Source organism: Drosophila teissieri, chromosome 3L, assembly GCF_016746235.2.
Source record: "Drosophila teissieri strain GT53w chromosome 3L, Prin_Dtei_1.1, whole genome shotgun sequence".
In the NCBI taxonomy this organism is placed as follows: Eukaryota; Metazoa; Arthropoda; class Insecta; order Diptera; family Drosophilidae; genus Drosophila; species Drosophila teissieri.
In genome coordinates, this window is record NC_053031.1 from 12,510,022 (window position 1) to 12,535,345 (window position 25,324).

Below are 25,324 nucleotides of genomic sequence, written 5' to 3' on the forward strand. Positions count from 1 at the left end.
GGAAGCTTTGTGTTGGGTGGCGCCATCAAGCGGATGGATCGGTTAGCTGGAAAAGCTGTTCTTAACTAGTTATTAGTAATATATAATTATCATTACTAATAATTACCAAACTAACTAACATATTGATTATATTCCCTGATTTGTATTCTCACACAGTTTGGTTTGGTGCATGGAATTATCCAATTTATTTTCTTACTTATAATTGAATTTAGACAATTTGTTTCGATTCACGGACTACTATCGTTTCACGGACTTCGACATCGGCTGATCCCCAGCTCCAGAGTGATGGGCTTGCTCCTGACTCTTGCGCTTTCTTCGCTTTTTTGCCTGACTATCCAAGTTGGTAGTCTTTGAGATGAAACGAGTCGATTGAAGCCGTAGACAGTTGGTCTTAGCTGGTTGGATGGCTGGTATCATGGATTGGGATGGCAGTGCAAGTTCATGGCCGGTGATGCGTTTCATGGCCATGTACTGACCGCAAATTTGCGGTAGAAAGATCTCCGATTCGTGGACATTACACTCCACGAGCACCACGCTGCCATTCGAGATGAGCTTGAGGGAGAACTGTGGACACCGCGAACCTTCGTCCGCCATTCGTCTGAATGCACCGCCATCCATGGACGCCGCCCAGGGGGCCAGACCAGCGGTCGCCGTTGTGATCCGAGTCTGGATCAGTGGACGCTGGAGGACCACCTGACCATTGTCCTGACCATGGATCGACTCCTCACAGAACTGGAGTTTCGGATTCGGCCGACGATTCCGTATTATGTTCCACAGCACGATGTCATTTTGGTGCATCTGCGGTACAAAGATCTCCGACTCGTGATGCAGGGCGTCCACGAGGACGACATTTTTGTCAGAAATCAATCGAATCTGAAAACTTGTCATAGCTTTTCGCAAATCTCACACAAACATATCAATTTTATAGAGTTTACTTTTTATTTTGAGCATTCAGCAAGTATTGATAAGTTTCTGATAAGTTTCTCGTGGAAATAGTTGTGGAATCGCTAAAGCCGAATAATTTTGTATAGCAAGGCTGTTCTTTATATTCGTATACTTGGAAATTTTCAGGATGTCCTTGAGATATGTCAGCTGGACAAGAATAATAATATTTTGAACATCGGCATCAATCGCAATATCCCCTTCTAGATCTTCAAAACTAACAAAATCGCTAGAGTCAACAAATTTCCGTAGTTCTTCTTCTATATTCAGCTTGATTTTCACCTCCAACTCCTTCAGTCCTCCGATTTCAGTTAAACGGTGTATATTTTGTGTAATAGTTGGAAGCTGCGATTGCAGGGCTTCCAGCAATAACAAATACGCTACTTTTTTGCCACATTCAGAATTATTTCGCATTTGAATCTGCTGCAGAAGATTTTGTTTTTCGAACCATAGTGGGTTGGTTCCGCCTTGTAACATATTATGCCAGTCGTGTAACCTTAACAACACATCTTGGTCAGACTTTTTATGAATTGAAAGCGCAATATGACCCATATTAGACATAATATGTATGCTGTTGTAGTAGAGATTATTGTGTTTCAGAGGTTCCATTCCCAAGTCTAGTGCGCTGATGTTTGGCAACTGAAGTAAAGCAGGAGTATTTCTTAATCGACTTGGCATCAATTCGCAATTTAATCTGTTTACATGCACTTTTGATAACTCCTCGACTTCCGCGGTTCCGAGCTTTGCCTGCCGTATTGAAATGTATTGCAGAACAGTGTCATTCAGTGCCATTGATCCAAATAGCGCATTCAGTGAGCCCTCTCGTGGATACCCAAAAATGTCAAAAATCTTCAATTTCGGCAGTTTGGCCAGTGGACTGTATTCGCTGGCATCCGTTTCCGGTTTCATATGAATCGTCAGCGATTCCAGGTTCCCGCAGTAAGGTGCTATATCAGCCAGTCTACCGTATATATGTGGGCTTGTAAACTCCAAGTTGGTTAGTTTCGGATTCGATTTCACACATTCTATCAGTTCATTAGCTCTCATTGGCACAAAGAGACTGAGACTCTTCAAATTATGAAATTGTTCCAAATGTTCAGGTGAGTAATCTAAAAAATAGATTAATAGATTAAAAATTTTCAACGTTGTGGGCAATTGAATTGATTACTTATCATTTGAAGCGTTACATTACTGAGACTTTTCTTTTCAGAGAATATTTTCATGGTCTTTTCAAATATCTCAATATGATCTGGGCAGTACATATCATATGGCATATAATGCAAAATGCAGCTTGTGACTGTTGTATTTTCTTCAATAAGTGTAAAAAATATATCCCAGAATGTTTTTTTCTCCGCTGAAGTGCATTTCATTTGGCTGACGTGGAGCTCATAAAATTTAACAATAACAAATCTACAGGTCCACAAATTAATTTTTTCTACATCGAGTCGAATGTAGAGCTTTTGATTCCAGCAATGAAATAGTGAATGTATGCGATCATCAGAAATAGCAAACAAAATTAAGTCCCTGTAACGAATTATGTCTGGAATGTCATTTCGATCATATTCACAATTCTTTTTTATTTGCTCAAATATTGCAAACAAACAATATTGATTTAAGTTAAAAATGTATGAGTTGCTCATTTTAGAAAATACCGATTTGTTTAGAAACTGCCTGCTTTGAAGGTTCTGTTAGAACTATTTTCGAAACTATGAATAACCATTACTTTGATTAACCTATCGTTTTATTTAATCACCTCCGATAAGATAAGATAGCAGCTATATGAATTGTAAACTAAAATGCCGTGCAGTCGTGGCCACGCAAAAGCCATTATAAAATACTTATAATTGAAATTCTTATAAATTCACCTTTAGTAATCGTGGTAGCCATGTCCTTGCAGATATCCTGTCCTCTCCTATTTTTTTTACCGACCTTTGGTCATAAACTACCAGCAGTGGAGGAGCTGCGTCTGGAACATTTAATAGTTGGGGTCATAAATTCGCCGGCTGATACAATTAGGGGAAATGTTCGGGCTATTGATTTCTGGTACATCGCTGATAGTCGGTTCGAAGTCTTTTTCTTTGTCTCCTTTTTTTATTGGTCACTTTCGGGAAAGTGGGCGCAAATTGGTAGCATTAAATTCAGCGGGTTAAATGAGAGAACATTATGCGTACTTTATCCTTAAGCCATGTATTTCAGATGGTATGTTCATTATATTTACTACTTACCACGAATAAAAAATGAATGAATTTAGCATCGTGCCATCTTGCTTCTCAGGTGCTCGATAGCATAGGATGTTCTTGATTTTTGCTTACCCCCAAGGATTGATGTAAGTTTGCGCTTCAATGGTCTGTCATCGGCTGACTCCTTGTCCAAAAATGTGTGTAATTTAATCAGACGCAGGGCCAAGAAAGAAAGTAGGCCTAATGTGCGAAAAGATGACAGGCGATGTGTTGGTGGTAGTAGTCAGTCCCAGCCGCAGGGCAGGACCTCTGATATTGTATATGTTTTTATGTTTTATCCTTCCTTTAGCCGTTTGAGTTGTCTCTGCTGCGCAAATGAGATGAGGACATTTGCATAAGTAAGAAAGTGTGAAAGTGACACCGGGTTGCCTCTGTTTTCTTGAAGGCCGTTTTTGCGCTTTTTGACAAATGACTTAAAGCCTTTTGGGGCCAACCAAGGGGCCATGAAAAGGGTTCACGTAATTTGTTGAGACTCTTGAATATTGAATGCGAATGTGAACCACGTGCTGGGCCGAATAAAAATGAAATATCTTTTTGGCGAAGCAATAAACAAGCTGAAAAGAAACTGCGTTAACCGTCATGTCACAAAATGCTTTATGTCCAAATATGCTGAAGTAAAAGGCTTTCTGGAATTTAGGCTTTACGTAATGCCATCAGATGTACCATAAAAATTGCATAACCAATTTAGTCAGATAAGCCTGTGGTTTTTTTTTTCCAAGAACTCTTAAATATATAGAACCCAATTTGATAAAGTAGTTTAATTATTGATTTGTTTAAATGCAAGTGTAGTACACTTGAGAAAAGGTATGTTGTATATTTATTTAATTTAATGTATATTTCTTAGCACTTTAAATGGGATTAGTACAGATGGTCATGCCAAAGACTTAGAATAACTGTGTGACTATTCCTACATGAATCTTGTTATTCCAATGTCTTTGGTCATACGCCTATAATCTGTATGAACGCACATCTGTCTTTCATGTGCGCGATGAAAATCTTCCAAATATGAGCTCAGATTGCCCCATTCGTAGTGCCGCTGCCCGGTTCCATTTCGGTTTTATTGGACCAACTGGCGGCCCAAGGCAATGGCGACGTGGATGGTGTGGGCTTAATCCGGAAACTTATTTATGTATGCCTTTCCGGTCGTTTTCTTTGCCCGACGCATTTCTCGCATGTGTAAGTTCGTTTATTGTCGCACAGACAATCGCACAAACAAGAGTGTTTGCCTGGATGGCCGGAGGATTGGCGGAGTGAACTTGGTTTGGTTATGGGTGGCTGTGGGTGGGAGTGGGTCTATTCCACACTTATGACACGCCCGCGCACACTTTCACTTTACATAAGCTCTCCATGGCCGGAGGTCCTTTAAAGGACCGATGTCGTCGTGCGTGCGTGTGTGTGTGTGTGTGAGTGCTGTGTTGACAACACTTGATAATTCCTTGCATACACGCACTTTGACTGCAAGACACTATTATCCAATGCCCTCCCATACACATGTATCCACAGGATACTCCACTTCCATTGCTGTGCGTACTCCGATGCCCCTGGGCGTCTGGAGGCTGTTCGGCTGCGGCTTTGAATTATTTAAAATCGTTTCCCCACACCGCCCCATTCCCCATTCGTGACATATATTCATCGATGGAATTATGCGAAATATAATATTTGTGCCGGGCCATAAAGTTTGATTTACAGTCCGCCTTGCGGGCTGTCGTTTAGCTTTTAATCGTGCCTCGGGCTAAGTAAGTCAAATCACGGCCCTGATGCGAATTGCGATACTTCTCTGCGGCATGAAAGGCTGCAAATTAAAAGGGTATACTAGATTCGGTGAAAAGTGCGAAACACGTAGAAGAATGTATTCTCGATGTAACCTTATTTGCTGATATTGATATATTTTAAATGTACAAATTGTGAAGTGTAACAAAATACTTGGTATCTAAAATACATACTTTTTATGCTTTCACTTGGACTTCCCATTTCGGAAAACAAATGTTGGTTAATTGTAATTACTTGATTAGAGCCATAAGCTATCAATTACGAAAGCTTACTTAACTAGAAGTAAATATAAATAACAAAATAAAATTTTAAATAAATCTGAAATATTTTGAAAGATATGAATGGTATTTCAAAGGTCTTTTCCAACTGAAATAAACCACCGAGGGCGATTTTGCTTGCACAGAATTCGTTCTACTTTGTAGCTCTAACGAAGTAGAGGGTATTGTCTTGGCTTGTGAAGTTTTTACAACGGTTTTACAACGAGGACATGATATTGAATCGCCGATGAGTTTGGTTTACCTCTATTCTGGCCGCTGCTGCGACCGCGTGCTGTGTTAATTTAATAAACGAGCAAAGCAAAGAAATTACTGGCTGCTCCTCGGCGAATTGTTGAACGGCTGCGGAAAAGTTGAGGGAAAAGGAAAATGCCTGACAGTCAGGCCATAGATCAAAGTACGCCCGCTGAGCCCGGCTTTTCCGCTCTTTCCTCCTTGTGTTTGTATATGTGTTTGTTTCCTATGCGTGTGGCCCGTCAGCATGTGTGTGTGCGCTGATGTGTTGATGTGTGTGTGCGTTGGTGTGTGTGTGCTGAGCCTCCTCGGTGTTAAATAAAGTAGGTCAGTAGTAGTGCCGTGCCAATAAAAGTTAATGCTGCCAGGTGAGAGCCAGATGAGAGCCAGGTGAGAGCTTGTGTGTGTGTGTGTCGTGGCCTGTTGATATTTTTTAATATTTATAGAATTTTAAAATGCCTGTTAAGTGTAGATATTAAACATTTAAATTCGAAAAACCAGTTTGTAAGCTTCTCGTGTCTCAGCACTGAATAGTGCAAGTCAAGTGAGTTACAATGCTTGATGAAAATCAGAAGGAGTATTTCCACTATCAGTCAGAATGCAGTTACATTACGAATTCACTGATATCATTTATCTTATCTATTTTTTTGCATTATTACCTTACCGTAAGCTTTTCGGTTAGTCACTCATAGCTGCTTGCCCGCAATGGATGAGCTCAGAATTTTGCAACTAAACGATTATTGCCTAGAGAGAATATTGGATTTCACTGAAGTAAAATCACGAATAAGTTTCGCCCACACATGTTCGAGATTCAGGGATGTTTTTCATGGCTGGTCACGACGTGGATACGCTAATTATCATATGGTTGGTGATGTTGAACCTTGGGAGTTAACATTGCTAAGTCTTATTGCACAAAGTGTTAAATCACTAAACATATTCGCCGATGATCTGGTTAGTTCATTTAATGACAATTACTCTAAAAATAAAAGGAATGATGCTTTTTCAAAATTCTATAACCTGATCCGAAGCATGCAAAATTTAGAGTCCATCCAGATAAGGCAGATATATCCTCACCCGATGACCAAACTCCTACTGAAGGCCATACACGATTTACCAAATATAAGGCAACTGCATATACGCATTCTATGTAAGTGTTAAAATATCGATATTTCCTCTTTGGGTATTTAATTTTTTTAATAGGGCACGAGAATGTTGGAAAAATATTACTGCGAAATTGCCGATCTCTGACTGCACTGAGAATTTTACATATATCGAGGGAAGTGAGCAGTTCAAGTCTACGGAATATACTGAATTTCTTGCCTGAACTACAAGAGCTAAGCTTCAATATAGATCGATCCACTGAGTCGCCATTGCTAGTCTGTTATAGAAATCAAAGAACATCTCTGACGACGATTTTCGATTTCCTGGCCAGCAAGCAGACACTAAGAGTCCTTCGAGTCAAGGGACAAATCACAGCCAACTACGAGGCACAGTCGCTCGCAAATATAAAATCATTAAGGAACCTGGATTGCAGTTTTAATAGCCCTGAATTGGTGATATATCTAACGTCACTCACCTCTTTGCAGAGCTTGCGAATAACGTACCTTCATCATATAGATATATCTGCAACATACCTGGAAGTAATACGGCAGTGCAAAGATCTCCGGTTTCTACGACTATTCGACAGCAATATAAATCCTGACTTTGTCAATAAAGCATCTGAAGTATTATATGAAAATGAGTCAAAGAAGACGTTACAACTACTAATTCACGGACAGCATGATACAGATACGTTAAATGATTTTAAAGCAAAAGCCTCGGCCAGCAATAATCTGATGTTCCGTTCAATTGCAGCCTTTGATCTATTAACATTATAAAAATATACAAAAATATATAAAAAAATGTATAAATAAATTATATAAAAGTATATAATAATTTAAGTGTTATCTTTTGCCATTTAGAAATGCTAAAGCTTAGCTTATCGACCTACTTTTCCAGAAATGAAAATTAAAGCAATCTCTTAGGAGTAAATTGTTTATTTAAATTTTACCTACTCATTTGAATGAGAGCGCCTGCGGGGCTTGAAGCCGAAAAAAGTTGAAAGTAAAAGCATTATTGGGGGTGGAGAGGCATTTCCAATTATGCGAAACTCCGAACTGTTAATGAAATGTGTCAGAAACAATTTGGCATAATTTTTCACTTAAAGCTAAAAACAATTTATAATTAGAAAACACTCTTAGAATGAAAAACGGCAAAAAAAGGACAAAAAACGAAATGATGGCAACTGTTGTGCAGGCGGGGCGATGTCGCTGACTTTCCCCCCATTTTGCAGTGATAGTAAGCAGGACGCAGGACAAACAAACAGTGATTGCGGATAGACAGGGGCAGACAGGGAAAATGAAATGGCAACTGTCGGAGACGGAAGTACGTCAAGTGTGGCGGAAGTGGGATGCGAGAAGACGAACCGGAAGCGGCTATTGTGTTTTGGCGGTGAGAATGGCGGGGTGGCAGCGGAAATGATTGTTTCTATTTTAGATTTCACTGACTGGCTCTCGGTTAAAGTAATATATTTATGACGACCTCCAGCACATCATGTTTTCCTAACGTTGATCAAAAATTCAACTCCATTTTATCATTTTGTTTGCGAGTGCAGCTGCAAAAGTTTAAGTTTCCACAAAAGTGGCAAAAGTTTTTGACACAATTCGTTGAAACAGATTTGTGAGAGAAATACAAGCTTTATTAATAAAACCATTTTCCCTTTAAAGCGAGCTGTTTGGCCATGCATTTAACATAATTAAATTGTATTACAAGTATAGAAAATTGATTGTCTTGTTCCTGCCGTTTGAGAACTTTAGAATGTAATTGCATTGTTTGACAAAGGACCAAACAAAACCGTGTGACCTTATCACTCTTAACAGCCTTAACTTGCAATGCCCTTCGGACAGAAGTCTCAAAGTTTTTGGCAAAATTGTCTTGGCTTGTTGACACTTGAACTAGTCTGACATGGTGCAATGCTCCATCAGACTATTTCGTAATTGGATATTTCGAAACATTTTAAAATGTCGTGCAAATTTTCGATGCCAAACTGCAGAACTTGGTGAAGTGTTTCAATTAAAACTTGCTCAGCTTGTTGACATTTATCGAACACAAAGCCATCAGTGTCGCATCCGCTTGTAACCAGGGGTTTTTGTCAAGCTAAACGCCCATCCACCATCCACCATCCACATCCTGTCTGCCCCTTGACATCCTTGGGGCATCTGCCTCTGCCTGCTCAACATGATGGTAGTTCTTAATGTCATTGTTGAAGGGCTCGTAGTTTGCCGGTAGCAGACATCTCAGATATTTTCCAAGGAAGTGCACTTGCCAAAGGACATTTCGCAGCAATAACCAGAAACAGAGCTCTGCCATCAATGATTGACTTCCATCTATTGGCTCGCAAAGGGTTCAAAGTCGACTGAGTTATACCAAAAGTTTTCTAGTCTCAAATAGCTTACTCTCATTTTATTTTCAAATAAAAACAACAATTTACAGTACTTATTATACAACTAAATCTGGTTATACCCGTTACTCGTAGAGTAAAAGGGTATACTAGATTCGTTGAAAAGTATGTAACAGGCAGAAGGAAGCGTTTCCGACCATATAAAGTATATATATTCTTGATCAGGATCAGTAGCCGAGTCGATCTGGCCATGTCCGTCTGTCCGTCTGTCTGTCCGTCCGTTTGAACGTCGAGATCTCAGGAACTACAAAAGCTAGAAAGTTGAGATTAGGCATACAGACTCCAGGGACATAGACGCAGCGCAAGTTTGTCGATTCATGTTGCCACGCCCACTCTAACGCCCACAAACCGCCTAAAACTGCCACGCCCACACTTTTGAAAAATGTTTTTATATTTTTTCATTTTTGTATTAGTCTTGTAAATTTTTATCGATTTCCAAAAAAAACTTTTTGCCACGCCCACTCTAACGCCCACAAACCGCCAAAAACTCTCCTTTGCACTTCCACTAGCTGAGTAACGGGTATCAGATAGTCGGGGAACTCGACTATAGCGTTCTCTCTTGTTTTATTTCAATTCTTTAAAAACAAATTAAGTTTAATGCATTTTGTAATGTTAAATTTTTTGCGGTTACTATAACTATCCTATTTATCTTATTTATTTAGAACGATTTTTCACCACATGGTTTCGCAAATTAAAAACTCATTGCGTGCACTGAATTTATGTTGAACATTAATAAGTGCAGAAAAAATGATTTAATGTCTCTCATTAACTCAATGGCCTTGTTCGCCGATGCATTTAACAACTGTTTTCAAATTATTTGGAGAAGGAAAACATGAAAGTTAGGAGTGTTTTCAAACCATTAACCTTGCATGGACTGACTATTGTGAGAAAACAAGATCTGAAATTAATGTGGCAGGGCAGATGGGTATATGACAGATTTTGACACGCGTGCAAAGTGATTGCGTTTTGTTGCCATCAAAATACACATAAATAATCCAATTAATTGACAACGGCGACACGAGGCATCCTTCTGGGACCCCGAGTAATTGGTTTACGGCTAAAGGACCTCCACTCGCTCAAAGTGGCGGTTTGAAGTTTCAGAAGCTGTTTCGCAGTTTCAGGTGTATTTGATGGACCCCTCGAGCCCTCGAGACCCGCACAAAATGGCTAATTGGTTGCACAGAAAGGTACATAATTGGCAGGGCGGGTATCGGATGGGCCAATTGGACCCGGAGCGAACTGCTTAATTGAATCTGGCCAGGATGGTTCTTCGTAATAAATAAACCGTCGCCAGGGAACGGCATGTATAGCTAAAAACTAGTTAAAGCTTCTCAAGTCTATGCAACACATTAAAAAACACAAAACATCAGGAATTAACAAATGTGACCGAAATTAATGTTCCAGTTATGATTTATTCCCATAGCGATTTTATTCAGCAAAAAGTTAATTTAGTAAATGTATTAACTGCATCGCTTGAAAGCTTACATTGAAAAATAAATATGAATGAAAAAATGTGACAAATTTGCCATTATCAGTACACATTTTTCACCATATTTTCGCTTTCACAATTTTAAATAATTAACCCAAATAAAGTTCACTTGCCGACTTCAACGGATGAATTGATGCCCAAAGTCAGCGAACCGATAAATACGAGTTCATAATTCCTCGGAATGCATTTTGTAATTAAGTGCACAAATATTTATGCTTGGCTTGAGGGATGATACTTTTTCGCTTTAAATGCATAATTAGCGCTGCTCTTTTGTATAATGTATTTTAATTTTAATAAACTTCCAACGTATGCCTTAAACAAACACCACGCAATGCACTGACCTCCGCAGCCTTGATTAAAATAAATGCGCAACGGGTAAAAGTAGATACATTTTTTGACCAACCTTTCTGTTTCTGCTTTTTGCATCAATATTAATATATTCCAGCACTTTTTTTGCCCGACACTCTTATCGCTGCGTGTCTGTGAATGGAAAACCCGCACTCGAAATGTAAGAATTCATTCAATTGCAATTGCAAATTTGTGTCACTGAACTGTGAAACAATAAAGATTATCCGGGCCGGAGATGAGAATGCAATGTATGACCGGGTTTCGGTTACCAATTTAACTATCAGTTGGGCTGTGCTGACTTGCGAGGGAAGCACAGCAAAATGAATAAATGGATTTATTCCCGGCACGAAAAGTGTTGAAAACATTTTGAGAAAGCAGCGTATGTGGCTAATAAGACTGAAAATAGAGCAAATACATGCATAAGTGTGTATTTAATGCCAGAGCTGAATTAATCGCAAGTGAAAATGCCACAAGGATCTGGTTTTTCAGATGAGTGCCTCACCATCCGTTGACATTCACTGATTAAGAGTGGACCGAAGTGAACTGGCTGATTGGAGAGTTCTTTGTGTTTTCTGGACCAGTGTTTGCATTGGCACGGGCTCAGAGATTGGCAATAGGATTGGCTTTCGAACACAGCCGATTGGCCAAGTTGTGTCTGAAATTGGCTATTTGCATGGCACTCAACTACTTTGCAGAATTTGCTCGCAATGTCTATTTACGTGTATGTGCTGGCATATTTAATTAGCAGCAGTCTCACAAAATTGCTCGACATCTGACAAATTATGCCAATGTGTGGCGTCGTTTGTCCTTTTGTCCTATTGTCCGTGTGTCTGTGCGACAGGACGAAGGGACGAGGGGACGAAAGGAGGACAGGACTCGGCCACTAATGCACTCGGGCTAAATTATTAAACATTCATTGTCTCTCTCCAGCGATGCCTCGGTGCCTGTGTGTTTTCAACGAGTTTTCAGTGCGTAAATAAAACAGAGGCTGTTCTCGGTGCTTAGTTTGCACATCGCCACTCGCATCACACACTGCGTATACGCAATTTGCATTGCATTCGAGAATGACCCATGCACTTTCAACACCGCAACACACGCACAGAGTTGGAAGTGCCAGCTGTTGTCTATTAAACGTCAATTCCAATTTGTATCTGGCTTAAAAATAGCAATTGCCAATCACGAACCCCAAATCCCGAAATACTACAAATATTTTCATTTTCTACTTGCTCATTTCCAATCGGTTTCAGGTAAATGAAATACCCAAAAGTTCGACGTCCCTGCTCAGGCGCAACATTCGATTTCCCCAAGTGTCATTATTTAATTATACCTTAAGCCGCAGCCCAGCTGACAAAATGCCTGCATCATGAAATTCCGCTCAATTGCATTTTCGGAAAATAAACACCTGTCATTCAGGTGGGCGAATGCGAATGGGGGTGGGAATGGGAGTATGTGAGTATGGGAAAGAGCAGCCTCTTTGCAAGAACGCAGTACAAATTATTTCCAGCAGCGGAAAGCTTGTTAAGTTTAATCAAAATGCAAACTTACTTGTAAAGTAAATACTTGTCCTTCCGGTGTGTCAGCAAAATGCCTGCCTGTGTGTGTATGTGTTTAATTTATTTAATTTCATACGTATGGGTTGAAATCCAGTAATGTTGTCGGCAGGTGCAAATTGAATTTATTTAATTGTCGTTCGAGTGTGCTTAGTTTGCTTTTAGGGAAATTTATGACTTGCAAGTGATACAAAGGAATTTACAAATTATTTATTTGGCATATGTGCTTAAAATAATGTATGTCCATAAATAAAACGAAAAGAATTGCCCAGCATTTCGACAATATTTTAAAAAATATTATCACTTTCAATATGCTGTTCAACTGTCAACTTTATGCGTTGAAGTGGCCTTCTAATAAGTTTAAGCTGCAATTATACAATCACACAATATTATTTGGTATAACGTCTTTACTGCGGTGGCTTGCATACCGACCTGTTTGTCAGTTAAATTGTTAACGGCTCTTATCTGGAATCGAATAACTTTAGTGTGGATCTGTGCAATTCTCCGTATACAAACCTTGTTAAATATACTATGTGGCTTTTTAATCCAGAATATGTGAATATCCAAATCCTCTTGAATATCTTGCTTAACTCTGCTTATAGCAACCACATTTTCAAGACTGTTCAAAAGCTTTTTGGTTATTCCATCTACAGGAACTTTTATTCTAAAGGAGCTCAGCTTGGGACAGTTCCTTAAAAGGGGGTCTAGGCATCTCGAAAAGTTAACATTCTTGGGGTGGTGTTCCGATAACACCTCAATATTCCCTAGTTCCTTTAGGCGAGCCAGTGGGAGAATGTAAATCAATTTTTGAAATCCACATGTGATTGTTCTTAAACACTTAAGGGTTGACAGAGCTTCAACCACGTCCTTGTTAAGGTAGTCGATATCGGAATCTCTGTCAGGATATCCGATATATAATTCCTGCAATGTTTCTATGTTGTGTGTGGATAGTTGTTGAAGAAGGTGAGTTGTTGGCATATATAAAGAGATAAGCTCAACGCAGCGCAGATTCGTTGGCATTGAAAAATGAACATCTTTGTAGTAGCCAATTTCGTAGATCACATGAAGTTTCCGCTTCTGAGGATCCAGGACTATTTCGCATGCTTCACTTCTTATGCATACACCTAGCTCCAAGAACTGGGGCAATGTGGATTCCATAGATACGAGCATATCAACAGGCAATATTAGATTTTTAAGGTTTTTCAGTTTCAAAAACGGTTCAAAGTCAACACGCGAAAAAATGTGCGCATTCTCTGTCTGAATATATAGATACCCTCGAGCGTTTAAATACATTTTTGAATCCAAATTTGAGACAGTGACTTGTTTTTCTAGCAAAGCTGCATAATAATCGGTAACTAGTGGACCCTTACTGAGTATGCTTAATCGGTTAAGTGTTGCGTGTCGTACCATATGCCTAATGCTCTTGGGATCACAGAATCCGCACTCCAACATTCGTAGTCCTTTTACATTCACAATAGCCTGTGCCATTTCATCGTCAATGTCAAAACCTATGCGCAATTGAATTAGCGCAGACTTTTTCTTCTCGCTAAAAGCTCTAAGGAGCTGAAGGATGGGAGTGGATGTCCTTAAAGTTGAGACACCTCCAATTAGGGACGCACACTCGGAGGACATTTCTAAAGACTGGTCTTCCTGCCATTCTTCTTCATTTTTATCAGGCAGCAGGAAATTAAGCTTCTTTGGAAGGTTGATCGTGTTGACAATTTCTAATTTTTGAAGCTTATTTAATAGAGAAAGCTTGACGTTATCATTATCCCTTAAATTATCATTCGCTTGAAATTTCAATTGCTTTAAATTTGGGCAGTGGGGAACGATTTGAGTTAGCTTTCCACAGTCAGAAAAGTGAATTGAATTCACTTCCAATGTTACCAATGTGGGGTTTAAACGGCAAAATTCCTCAAGGTCAGACATTTGAATAGATGCAGTTAGGCTGAGCTTGGAAATATTTCGAAAGAGATAAAGATCACTTATTTCGCGATCTGCAACGAAAAATGATGTTATAGAAAAATATATGTGTGTCCATGTAGACAAGAATTCCATTTGCCTGCTATATCAACAATTATCTCCTTGATTTTCGGCATTCTAGCCGAATCCAACGTTATGCGCTTGGCTTTGCCATGCAGTGCCATTACGATTTCATCAAATACACTCGAGTGATCGCTGTTAAAGTCCGGGTTGGTATGGATCAGGGTAATTTTGTGAAGTAGGGGATTCCCCATCAAGGCCTTTATATAAATGTCCATATACTGTTCTCTTTTTTGCTTTGTGGCTCCCTCCAGAGATTTATGAATCTCCGCAAACGCAACGTTGATTGTTTTGTGGGGAACAACAAACAGTAGGTCGATCTCCAGTTCGTGGTACATCGATTTATCCCAGTCCCAAACGATTCGCCGAAATTTCTTGCAAGTGACAGCAAAATTAAAGATATCAGCGTATTTGATGGGCGCCAAAGATTCATTGGCATTCTGTATTTCGCAGTGTTTCTTTAGAATGTCGAGTACAAGAAAGAGATTATAATGACTCATGTCTAATATAGTTTTTTCGTTTTCCATTTTATGGAAACAAGTTCAATAAGGCACGTCTTTGAAGAGAACCCAAAGTACACTGGGGCTTAGCTCGGAAACGTATTCAATGGATGGGCAATATTCACTTACCCTATACTTTTGGGGTGGCTAAGGCTGCCTGATATTTTTATAACTTCCGTTTAAGCTCATTTCATAAAAAAAACCTTGTTTTTTATTTGGTATATAATTCTAGCTGCGGAGTTATAACTATGAGATGTATTATTATTACTAGTGTTAGTGACCATATACCAAACAGGGTATTTCCTTTTCGAGCATCGGTTATATACTTGTGATTATTGCGTTGATAACTGCAGCAAACAAATAAAAGCGCAATCTAAAATAAATAAATGTAAATACATACAGCTGTGTTCATTCAAATAGCAGTGCATGGGAAACTATGAAGTATTAAGGTATTTTTCCATGTCCCTTTTTATATCACTTATTTTTGTAAAATGGACTGTACTTTCCGGAGAATTGCCCATATATATATGTGATTAGGGTGGACCTAAGCAAATTCGAATGTTTTAAAGACTTGATTTTTGCAGCATGGGTACTTGCGTATCCTAGTTTCAAAGTGTGAAGTTTTTTTTATCAGATTGTTTGATAAAACAAGTGCATTGGATGGGGTTTATGCATATAGTGCATATCGCTATGTTAATGTGCCGACGGACATCGTTATTTAAAAGTTGAGGGCGCACTGCAGGGATTTATGATCTCCGCCACGCCTTGTGAATGAAAACTTAAAGCGCAGTTTAAGTTTGTTTAAAGTAGTTGCCGCGGCCAAGTGAAACTGGCAGCTGCACTTAATTTGCAGTCAGCTCATTTGTTTTGCCAACCAACCACACCCCCTCCACCCTCCAAAGCCTCATGAAGCTTGCATTTTTCTCCGCCTGTCCCCCCTTTTTTATATCCCAGTTATCTCGCACTCCTTACGTCTCTATCCCATGGTATGCGGTTAAAAAAAAAGAAGGAAAGAAACTTTAGAAGCCGTTACTTCTGGTTCGTCCTTCCAGCGCCCGGAAAATCCGCCCCGTGGCCGTTGTTGTTGCGGGTGCGTGTAATCTACTCAAAGCAAATAAATTTTTAATGCTGACTAATGTAGAAAATGTGAGCAGAAATTTACCTGGAAAACTATAAGAGACCGCGGCATCAACTTTCGCATTTTATACTCCACCAGCCTTATGCTTCCAGCTACCAGTTTCAAGACTTTAGTCCTTGGTTCTGCGTAATTTGCAACGCAGGATATTACAAATTGAAAACGAAGCCCGGCCGCCTGCATATTTACTTAGAGCTGAGAAATGATTTTAAAAACTTCTTCTTCCACGGTTGCAGTTCATTTGTTAACCTGACAATTTGAGAAGGCATTCAGAGCAGCGCAGAAGTTGACCTAATTGCGAATGTAAGAACTTGACAACATTTTGAGCCATCGATGGCACTTGCAATTATGAAAGGCAACACAACAGCGCAACAAATTGGCGAAAATGGTGAGTCATTAAAACAAACATCACAGAGAAGTTTCGCACCAAAAAACTCGAAGACATTTTAAATGCGAAAATAACTGGGACAATGGCTGGGCGAGAGAGAGGGGGGCGGGGAGAGGGGGGTTGCAGATGAAAATTGCAAGGCAGCAGCAGTCGCAGCAACAAATTGGCAAAATTCATAACGAGGAAAAGAGGAGCATGGACGTGGAAAATCTCAGATCTCTCGGGATCAAATTGTGTAATGAAACTCTATGAAATGCTATTATGTTTAGAAAGTTAAACATATAATTTCAAATATTATTATGTTTAAAAAGTTAGACATACAAATAATATTGTTTTGGTAGTGGTAGTTTGATTTTCTATTTTGCATTACAAAGACTACATTACACTATTAGACTGTCAAAATGATTAATCCACGGAAATATCTCAAAAGCGAGGGTTATTCGTGGGCAGAGCACAGACTACGCCCATGACCAAAAAAAGACGAGAGCAGCGCCCACGAATGACTCGAAACAGTCGCAAGTGACAACGAGCTGAGGACGCCCAAAGGATGCTGGTGTTGCAGTTGCTCCTTTTGCAGTTGTTTCTGTTTCTGTCTCTGTTTCTGTTTGCAGTTGTTTTAGTTGGTAATGAAGGCGACTGATGTCCAGAGGCGGCGGGGGAGATGGCTTTTCGGAAGCTGGCCAAACATTAACCAGCATCAGCGAAAAACTTGCAACTTGCAACTAGCAACTTGCAACTTGCAGACGCCTGCCACTGAATCAAGTTCTGCAGCTGGAAGGGGCAGCATTGCATTGTTTGCAAAATGCTTCGAGTAACTTATGCAGAATGGCTGCTGAACAGCCGAAAGCCAAGGCAACAGCAACAGCAAAAGCAAAAGTTAAGCGCCCAACAAAATGGAATTTACATTGCCTTTCACAACTTGCCCGCCAATGTCTTTGTAGCCATTGTGTGTTGTTGCCTATTTGCGTTGGTTTTTAATAAACTTAATAACTTTGCAATTTGTTGGCTGCAATCAGAGCGCCACGCCAGCTGTTCCCGTCATGCAAATGGCCAAAACGCGGACACTGGACACTACGAAGTTGCCAGAGCCAGCCATGGCGTATACTTAATTTACAAGCGTTATTATGCAGGCCAATTAATAAAGTCAATTCCCAAAACAAAGCTGCAAATTCATAAATTCCAAGAAGGTGGCGTCGGCAATTCCTTTCAATTCACTTAAAAGGTTTTGGTCGTATAAAAAATTAACGCTGCGACATACACTGGGACACTGGGCTCTTTAAGAATGCATGTCCAGTCCCATATCAACCGCTGAGTCCTGAATGGATCCCCCAGAACGGTCCTGGCATCGCAGGAGCACGAAGCAGATGTTGCTGCGGCGGGTCATCGAATAAACAAACATCTGTGGCAAGTGAGGTTGGGACACAAATTGAATTTGCGCCCTAAAAGAGCATAACAAATAGACGACGCGCATACGCCGTGTGGTACGCAAAGCCACAAAACCCACATGCATGTCGCCCATGTCAGATAACCAAGACACCGGACAGCGCAAAAAATCACTCACACATCCAATCGCTCACCCGCAGTGATGGGAACCGACCAGGCATTTTGGTACACACTCCTTTTAGAATCTAAAAATCGCGTATTAATCTTAGGTTTTCAAATTCTTTAAAAAGATTCTAAAAAACAAACATGTACGACTATATACGTTATCTTTAGTATTTGGTAACATATAGGTCCCTAAATATGGTACAGCCTTAACCCACGTCAGCCATATGAAAGTACCTTTACCATCACAACTCACCTTTCAGCCACATGCAGTGAGCCATGCCGCTTAGATATGTTTGGCATGCGTGGCGAGTGACAGGGAATGGCCAAAACAGGTCCGCAACATGGTCGCAGCTGCTCCAGCTCCTGCTCCTGCTCCTGCTCCCAAATCCCAACTACGACACTCACTCACATGGTCATCATCATCATCGCTATAGCATTGGCGTCTGGATAATGGCTGCCCCGGAGATGACAGTTAACAGTTGCCGAACTGGCTGCCCTGCACCAGGTAAATAAATCAAACAAAAATGGCGACCTTTGTCTACGTGACGGGCGAACTGAACTAGCCAAAGAAAAGGTATCCATACTAAGGAAGGCAAAAGTCACGGAGGCTCAATAGCTTGACTGATTATGGGGCGAGTGTATATGGTACCTCCAACTTGGATTTGGATTTGGTTTCGGGCGAACGAAACTCTCGCTGAGATGTGCGTGACACATGGAATACATGGCAGTTCGTTTGGCAGAAATCAATAATGTCTGGTGGAGTGCCCTTAGAAGAGGCAGGAAATGCCATTGAAGAACTGATGTGGTGCGACTGCAAAGGGAATAATTTGTCGTGGCAGAAATGCTTTACAAATAGGGGAAAGTTCTTGGCAAATGCGTTCACAGAATAAATAGTTTTATACTAAAGATCAAATAGTGCTGCATCGAACTTTTATGAGCAGTATCAAATCATTCTAAGAGTCTGCAAAATAGATGTATAATCAAATGCAATAATAGTCGAATGTGGACAGACTTGCTAGCTGTTTTCCTAATTGATTTTAAGATTACTAGCACTTACTGCTGTATTGTGTTATTATATATTATTTATAAATAGCAAATAACTATACTTTTATTTTGATTTTGCCTTAAAGGAAGATTTTCCTTGTATTATTTTGAAGAAACCCCTTCAAAGTGCATTCAACTGTTTGTCGTAAAATAGAATAGCACAATGCATTTTTTAAAGATGTGCATTATTTATGGGCTCTGCCGAGCTGTGTTTCTGCTGTTTACGTGACCTCACCTGACCCACTGAACCTGGTGACCCCGAACGGTGGTGACCCCCACTCCATCTGTGAGTATGAGTGTGCGTGTGAGTGTGAGCGCCACACAATTGAATATATTATGGAATATATATTGCGGCATATATTAGACTACCAATGGATTGCGGTCGGTGGTCCATGCAGCATTGTCCATTCTGCGTGGTGGACACACTATGGTGCTGTTTGCTTTATGGTGATCACTCAATTTGAATTAATTTGCGGCTGTCATGCCAACCTTAAATTAGTTTGCAGCGATTTGCATAAACACAAGTGGAAACTTTGCGGGAGTCTCGGCGTTTGACGTGATTTTGATTGGATTGCCGCTCAGCGGCAGCGAAATGTAAGGCTGCTTATTACGTAGGACACAGAAATCGCCATACCTCAAACTTTTAATACCCCCTCGCTTTCTAATTAAATTAAATTTTTTCTCCTGTAAGCCTGGGCGGGCGTTGTTGCTTCTTTGTATTTTTTACGAGGCACTCAATTTGACTTGAAAGTAACGTCGGAAAGTGAACAGCAGCTGTCCGAGCCTGAAAGCCGTTGAGGTTTTGTGGCTTTTTGGCCAAGAGCAACCCAAGAGCACAACAGCTGGGCACAAAAAAAAGAACAAAAAAAGAAAAGGGAAAAATAAATGTTTTGCCACTCTGCTTTTCACGACTAATTCGGTTTTTGTTTATCTCCACACTCTCGCCTCGCACATGAAGAGATTTTCTCCTTTATTTTTTCGGTTTTTCCGGGGGAAGAGGGGGCCATCTGCATTGCCTTTGTGTGACAGGCTGGTCAAGAGCAAGCTAACTGCAATTTGGCCGCTTTAAGGATACCCGCTGCAGATGCGCCCTAATGCCATGTGAGAATGAAGGATTAACAGCAGCAAGGACTTCTCGTCAGCCACCGTACCGCACCGCACCGCACCGCAATGAGTTGGCATTCTGCTGGCTGCAGATGCTTCTGCTCCTTAAATGTACCGTGCAGAAAACTCTGCAGGATGTCGGTGGTCACAGGACTTGAGTGCATCTATTTTTTACGTTTAGTAGACACTTTAAGCCAACGTGAAGGGAGTTAAACACTCACTCGGTCTATTGCTCAGAGTAGAAATAGATTGTTAAGATATAATAAATATATTTTATTTCATTTAAAAGACATATATTCATTTATTTGGAGCCCTTGAAATGGGTTCTTCCAGTGCAGAGCATGGCTGAAAACAATTTCAGCATTGATCAGTGGAGCTTAACACTTGCCTCTTCGGAAATACATAATTATTTAATAAGCTGACAGCTGATTAAAACGCCACGAGCCGTTTGGGCTGTGTGAAGGAGCTGGAGATTAGGAGCAGGAGATTACATTGCGGAAATGGATGGATGGGGGAGTGGGGGAATGCCCTGCAGGCTTCAGGGTCTGTGGTCTAAGCTGCTCTCCCTGACACACACACATATACACATGCCATCAATACTACAATCGCGTACGAGTGTGTGTGTGTGTGTGTGGCTGGTTGCAGCGTTGCAAAATGCCATGTTAATGACGCTAATTGTATTACAATTTGCTTGAATGCCTGAGTGCTGGCAATGGCAAATCAGAAACCGCTTAGTTTGGGTATATTCCATGGCCAACTGGTCCGGCGGCAGGAGGCACTCCTTTTGAGCTCCGGTGCATTGGCAATTGTTGTATCCCCCCCACCTCCCCCCTCATTCCTTTGTCCCATACAATCCCAATCATGCAATCACGAAATGCAAAGGACTCCGAGGACGATGATGTCGAGGGAGTATTTTGTATAGTGGGCAGGCTTCTCATCCCATAAGAATGCTGGGAATGCTTGGAATTTACTGGGGAATGGCCGGCAGCAGAAAGTGGACTTGATCAATGGAAAAGCTTTAACTTGTTCGGATTGCCTTAAAGGTAATTAAGCCAATGAGTTAGGAGAACAGCTAAGGGGTATAACTATAAGCACAATGAATAGGGAATGAGAATGTGAAGTATTTTACACCTATATGGCTGTTTTGAAAACAAATTTGATGGAATAGAAAGTTCTTTTCAAGTATTTATGCATCAGAAGTCCGGGTTTGAAGCCTACAAACTGGCAGTGTCATACCCAAAAGAAACGTGACAAATTCACAGCAATTGTCCTCTACATATCACTGGTATCTGTGCAGCCCCCAAAAACGTGGCCCCCAACCCCAAAAGTGATCCAATGAACCCGAGCAGAACACTGTCATAGTTTATCACATTCTGTGCAGTGGGAGGAATTTTTTATACCTCCGCTTGGCTACTTGTACGTTTTTGTTCTACCCACAAAAAAACGGAGAGTGTGCCAGGGAATATGTGCAGCATCTTCTACTCCTCCAGCGATTGTGATATACGCCTTGCCATCCCAACTGTCATATTTTGCGACAATGTGCGTTGGAAAATAAGCTGGCCAAGATTGGGTGGCTGGGGAAAAGTGGACGAGGAAGTGGAAGTGGAAGTGGATGCCAAAGAGGCTGCGGCACTCGGAAAGTGCCAGCTCACTAGGATCGTCTGGATTAGCTGGATGTTGTGGTGGCAGGCGGTATGGCAGGCAGAAAAAAAAGCGAAGGCCAAAAGTGTGGGCCAAGAAAGAAATGGAAGAAAAGCTAAATGAAATTCAAGTGTTGCAGTTGCCTCGGGCAGCAGCAGCCACTGCAATTGTCCAAGAAAATATTTATCAAGCTAGAAATTGATTAAAAAAGTGTTGCCTGCATTGGAAAAAGGAGCAAAAACTTGAAAAAAAAATATATATCAAATCAAATCGAATGGCCGACTTGCAAAAAGAGAAAGCAAACATAAAGTGTGCAGCTGGCAAAGAAATATTTAATCTTCCAAAAAAGCTGCAAAAGCTGCTGTAGAGGAGAAAATGTATATTTATCATTGAAATTGTGTGAGTAAATGCAATTAGATATTTATCAAGGTGTAAATTAATTTTTAAGTGATGCCAACAGTAATAAATAAAACATGAAAGCCTTACTCAGTAAACAAAGGCATAACTGCAATGAAATGCTTGGCGTTTCAACATTTAAAGGAATTTGAATGCTTAGCCAAGTTTCGTATACTTTAAAATGCATTCGAGTTAACATTCCAGCTTAAATATTCGACCATCAACCAAAAAGGTATCCCATTTATTTTGGCCTGTAAGCTGACAAAATAATTATCACGAACTGCTTGAGGCGCTTGGTTAAATTAATTATTTATAATTTTGCTGGATACCGCAAACGAGCAAAGTCTCTGACCTCAGGGCATAATTTGGTCATGTGTGCGTCGGCACATTTATCATAACTTGGATAAGCCAAAACTAAAAATATATGGCAACTGATGTTATGATATGTCTAGGACTAGAAAACTTGTATTATCAAATTTAGCTTGTAAGCTAAATATTTCAAATACTTACACTGTATCCACTAGCAAAACTAATTGCTGAATTTTGAAGCACTTGTACATGATAATATGTGCCGAACACGAACTCTTCACACTTCGACATCGATGTTAACCAAAACAAGCAAAATGGCTAAGTGGCCGCAGTGAAGTGTGGCTCAAGTTGAACTTCTGATGGAACAACATTGCTATTAACTCGTTGAACTGAATAATTTGGCAAAAATTTGAGTATCCCAAAATACATCATTATGGTTTTATACCATTAACAGCGTTGTTTTATATTTATAATTGTAAAACGCAGCTTTTAAATTATTCTCCAAGGAGAAGAAACATTTTGCACTTACTATTATTATCGTGCTTAATCATAAACATTCTAAGGTGATTAAATATTAGTTGATCTATATTTAATGCATTTTTAAAATAATTGTAAAGAAAAAAAAAATAATATTTCATGATTACTTACAACCCAAATAAATTGTTTACGCATTACAAAATGTGTCACATGCATGGGCTGAATAAACGCTCGGTAATCAATTGCCAAAAAATAATGTTATTGAATATTGAAATTTTATTTGAAATTTATGGGGCCATTGGGCGTTAACAGTCGATTGTTTCCAAGCCGAGAAAACGCCCAGCTGGATATAAAATTGGACATTAGCACGCATAAATAAATGTGCTGGCTGTTTAAAATTTGAGCACAGCATTTTGCCATTCGAATGGCTGCTCGCATGTTTTTATCACTCGAATTTGGGATCATTTGCATGACTTTTATTGCGCTCGTAATTTTGCAAAAAAAAAAAAGTGAATCAACCAGCACAACCATAACTGCCAGTGAATTCTGTTGGCTGCATTAATGGTGAATTATGGCCCCAAATGCCGAAGAACTTTTCGAATTCATTACATTTTAATTAGTTTACTTTCATGATGGCACTCCAGCCACAGCCTTTGTTCATCCATTTCTTTTTCTTTTTTTTTGTGATTCGAATATGAATCCCAGCCCGTATATACCTGTGGGAAAAAGAGTAGAATGAACTATGCTTTCAATTGTTTACTACGTTGACTTTTATGCGAGCTCCAACCAAGCTGCCCTCTCTCTCTCTGCCCACCGAGGTTCGCCACTAAAGTTCGTCCTGGGAACAGGACGTTGTTTTAGGTCGCTTGATTTGTTTGGGTTGTTCGACCCTCCCATTTGCATAGGCAAGCATTTCCCGTCTGGGGATTCTGCACTTAGTTTGCATATTCGGAACTGGTCCCTACCGTCGATAACGTCCACGATTTCTCCTATCCCCTATCTATTTTATGGTAATTCCGATATTGTCTTCCGGCTCAGGCCAGACAAGTACTGATTTCATAAATAGTTCCTAGGGCTGCAGAATATTAAAAGATTCGCATCGACTGCACCTCGCCATGTTTAATGCATGAGATATTAAAGGGAGAAGGTGTTGTCTGGGGCATTTACTTCTTTGCACAGCTGGGTGAGCCCCTTTAAGTAGGTATTGAATGTGTACAAAAATACAATCTTAAAACGTATACATTTCCATCTAAAGTTTCAGTCAAGTAAGTAATGGTTGAGCCTGAGGAAGCCTGAAGTTTCATACTCGAACCGTGTGACCTACATCCACACATATGAAAACCAAAGTGCGTGTGCTGTGTCCCTTAATTTCCATATAAATCCTTTTACCCACACTAATGCTTGAAGTCTTGAGTTATCTTTAAAGCCTAAAAGATATTTTCCGAACAGCAGGCAGAGAGTTTTATTTTCGGCTAATCCACCTCTAATTCCATTGCAAAAGTCTAACCAATTAAGATGAGTTCCATTTCGGCTTTCGCAAGAGGAAAAATGATATCCGACTTAACCCGAAAAGTCCATTAAAACACATGAAAATACATTTTCGGGCCAGTGTCCTAATGGCCAACGTGCCAAAAACACACACTAGCACACCTGGAGATGCAAAAATGTTTGGGCGAGGCAAGGAAAAATGGAAAAGTGGAAAAATGGAAAAGGTGAGCCAAAGCTCCTCAATTTACACTCGTTCACACACACACACACGCAATAGGCAGAGGTCCGACACGGGAAAAAAACATTCACACGTGCGAAAATGTAACAATTTACAAAAGGATATGCCGAAAGGGACACTGCCACACACACACACACACGCACACTAGTGCTCAAGGATTCGCAAATGGAGGTGGCCGTAAGTCTGTGATTTGATCGAGGAAAACGTTAGAAAGTCACGTCGCACGCAAATTAGTAACTGAAGAAGGTCCTTCCATGTCCTGTCGCCTGCTGACCCAATTTCCAACTCCTGCAAGCCATCAAAAGTGTGAAATTTGAGAAATCTTACCCGGCTTTCGCCGCACTTGTCGTGTGAATTATCGCAGTAGTGTGTTTGTGTCACGGTTTCCAAAGGCCCAAAGTCGTGACTCTATTCACATCCCTAATGCAGATGCGTTTCAGCCCTGCTGAATCTCATTCGCCTGCTTTTTATTTTTGTTTCTATTTTACTTCTGTATGTAAATGTTTGAACTGTCTGCACGAGTGCCACGACGATGAACAACTGCAGAAACAACAGTGGAAATTGCAAAAGGGGTCAGCAGTTCACACACAAAAACATAATACTCGTACTCCCGAGCCCAAACCAGCAGTACACCCATGTATACCCACGTATACGCAATATGCCTGC

At 40.3% G+C, this 25,324-nt stretch overlaps 4 protein-coding genes across 8 annotated transcripts; 1 reads left to right on the forward strand and 3 right to left on the reverse strand.

The window, feature by feature from the left end:
- Nucleotides 1–156: 156 nt before the first annotated feature.
- LOC122616776 lies at nucleotides 157–1,038 on the reverse strand. Its single transcript, XM_043792335.1, has one exon. The coding sequence runs from the start codon at nucleotides 886–888 to the stop codon at nucleotides 238–240; it is 651 nt and encodes a 216-aa protein (XP_043648270.1). The 5' UTR covers nucleotides 889–1,038; the 3' UTR covers nucleotides 157–237.
- Nucleotides 952–2,630, reverse strand: LOC122616775. 4 transcript variants are annotated; one of them, XM_043792334.1, is made up of 3 exons: nucleotides 2,595–2,630; nucleotides 2,111–2,466; nucleotides 952–2,051 (listed from the first exon to the last, which is right to left on the reverse strand). In XM_043792334.1, the coding sequence occupies exons 2-3, from the start codon at nucleotides 2,310–2,312 to the stop codon at nucleotides 952–954; spliced, it is 1,302 nt and encodes a 433-aa protein (XP_043648269.1). In that variant the 5' UTR covers nucleotides 2,313–2,466; nucleotides 2,595–2,630. The 4 variants fall into 4 exon arrangements, with proteins under 4 accessions (XP_043648269.1, XP_043648268.1, XP_043648267.1 ...); XM_043792333.1 differs by lacking the exon at nucleotides 2,595–2,630 and having other exon boundaries at nucleotides 952–1,581; nucleotides 1,645–2,051; nucleotides 2,111–2,579; XM_043792332.1 differs by lacking the exon at nucleotides 2,595–2,630 and having other exon boundaries at nucleotides 2,135–2,578.
- A 3,528-nt stretch (nucleotides 2,631–6,158) lies between these two features.
- LOC122617283 lies at nucleotides 6,159–7,338 on the forward strand. The gene is made up of 3 exons (XM_043793080.1): nucleotides 6,159–6,412; nucleotides 6,490–6,608; nucleotides 6,662–7,338. The coding sequence occupies exons 1-3, from the start codon at nucleotides 6,405–6,407 to the stop codon at nucleotides 7,336–7,338; spliced, it is 804 nt and encodes a 267-aa protein (XP_043649015.1). The 5' UTR covers nucleotides 6,159–6,404.
- A 5,156-nt stretch (nucleotides 7,339–12,494) lies between these two features.
- Nucleotides 12,495–14,947, reverse strand: LOC122617135. Of its 2 annotated transcripts, XM_043792851.1 has the most exons (4): nucleotides 14,410–14,947; nucleotides 12,864–14,344; nucleotides 12,780–12,812; nucleotides 12,495–12,712 (listed from the first exon to the last, which is right to left on the reverse strand). In XM_043792851.1, the coding sequence occupies exons 1-4, from the start codon at nucleotides 14,915–14,917 to the stop codon at nucleotides 12,635–12,637; spliced, it is 2,100 nt and encodes a 699-aa protein (XP_043648786.1). In that variant the 5' UTR covers nucleotides 14,918–14,947; the 3' UTR covers nucleotides 12,495–12,634. The 2 variants fall into 2 exon arrangements, with proteins under 2 accessions (XP_043648786.1, XP_043648785.1); XM_043792850.1 differs by having other exon boundaries at nucleotides 12,780–14,344.
- Nucleotides 14,948–25,324: the final 10,377 nt, after the last annotated feature.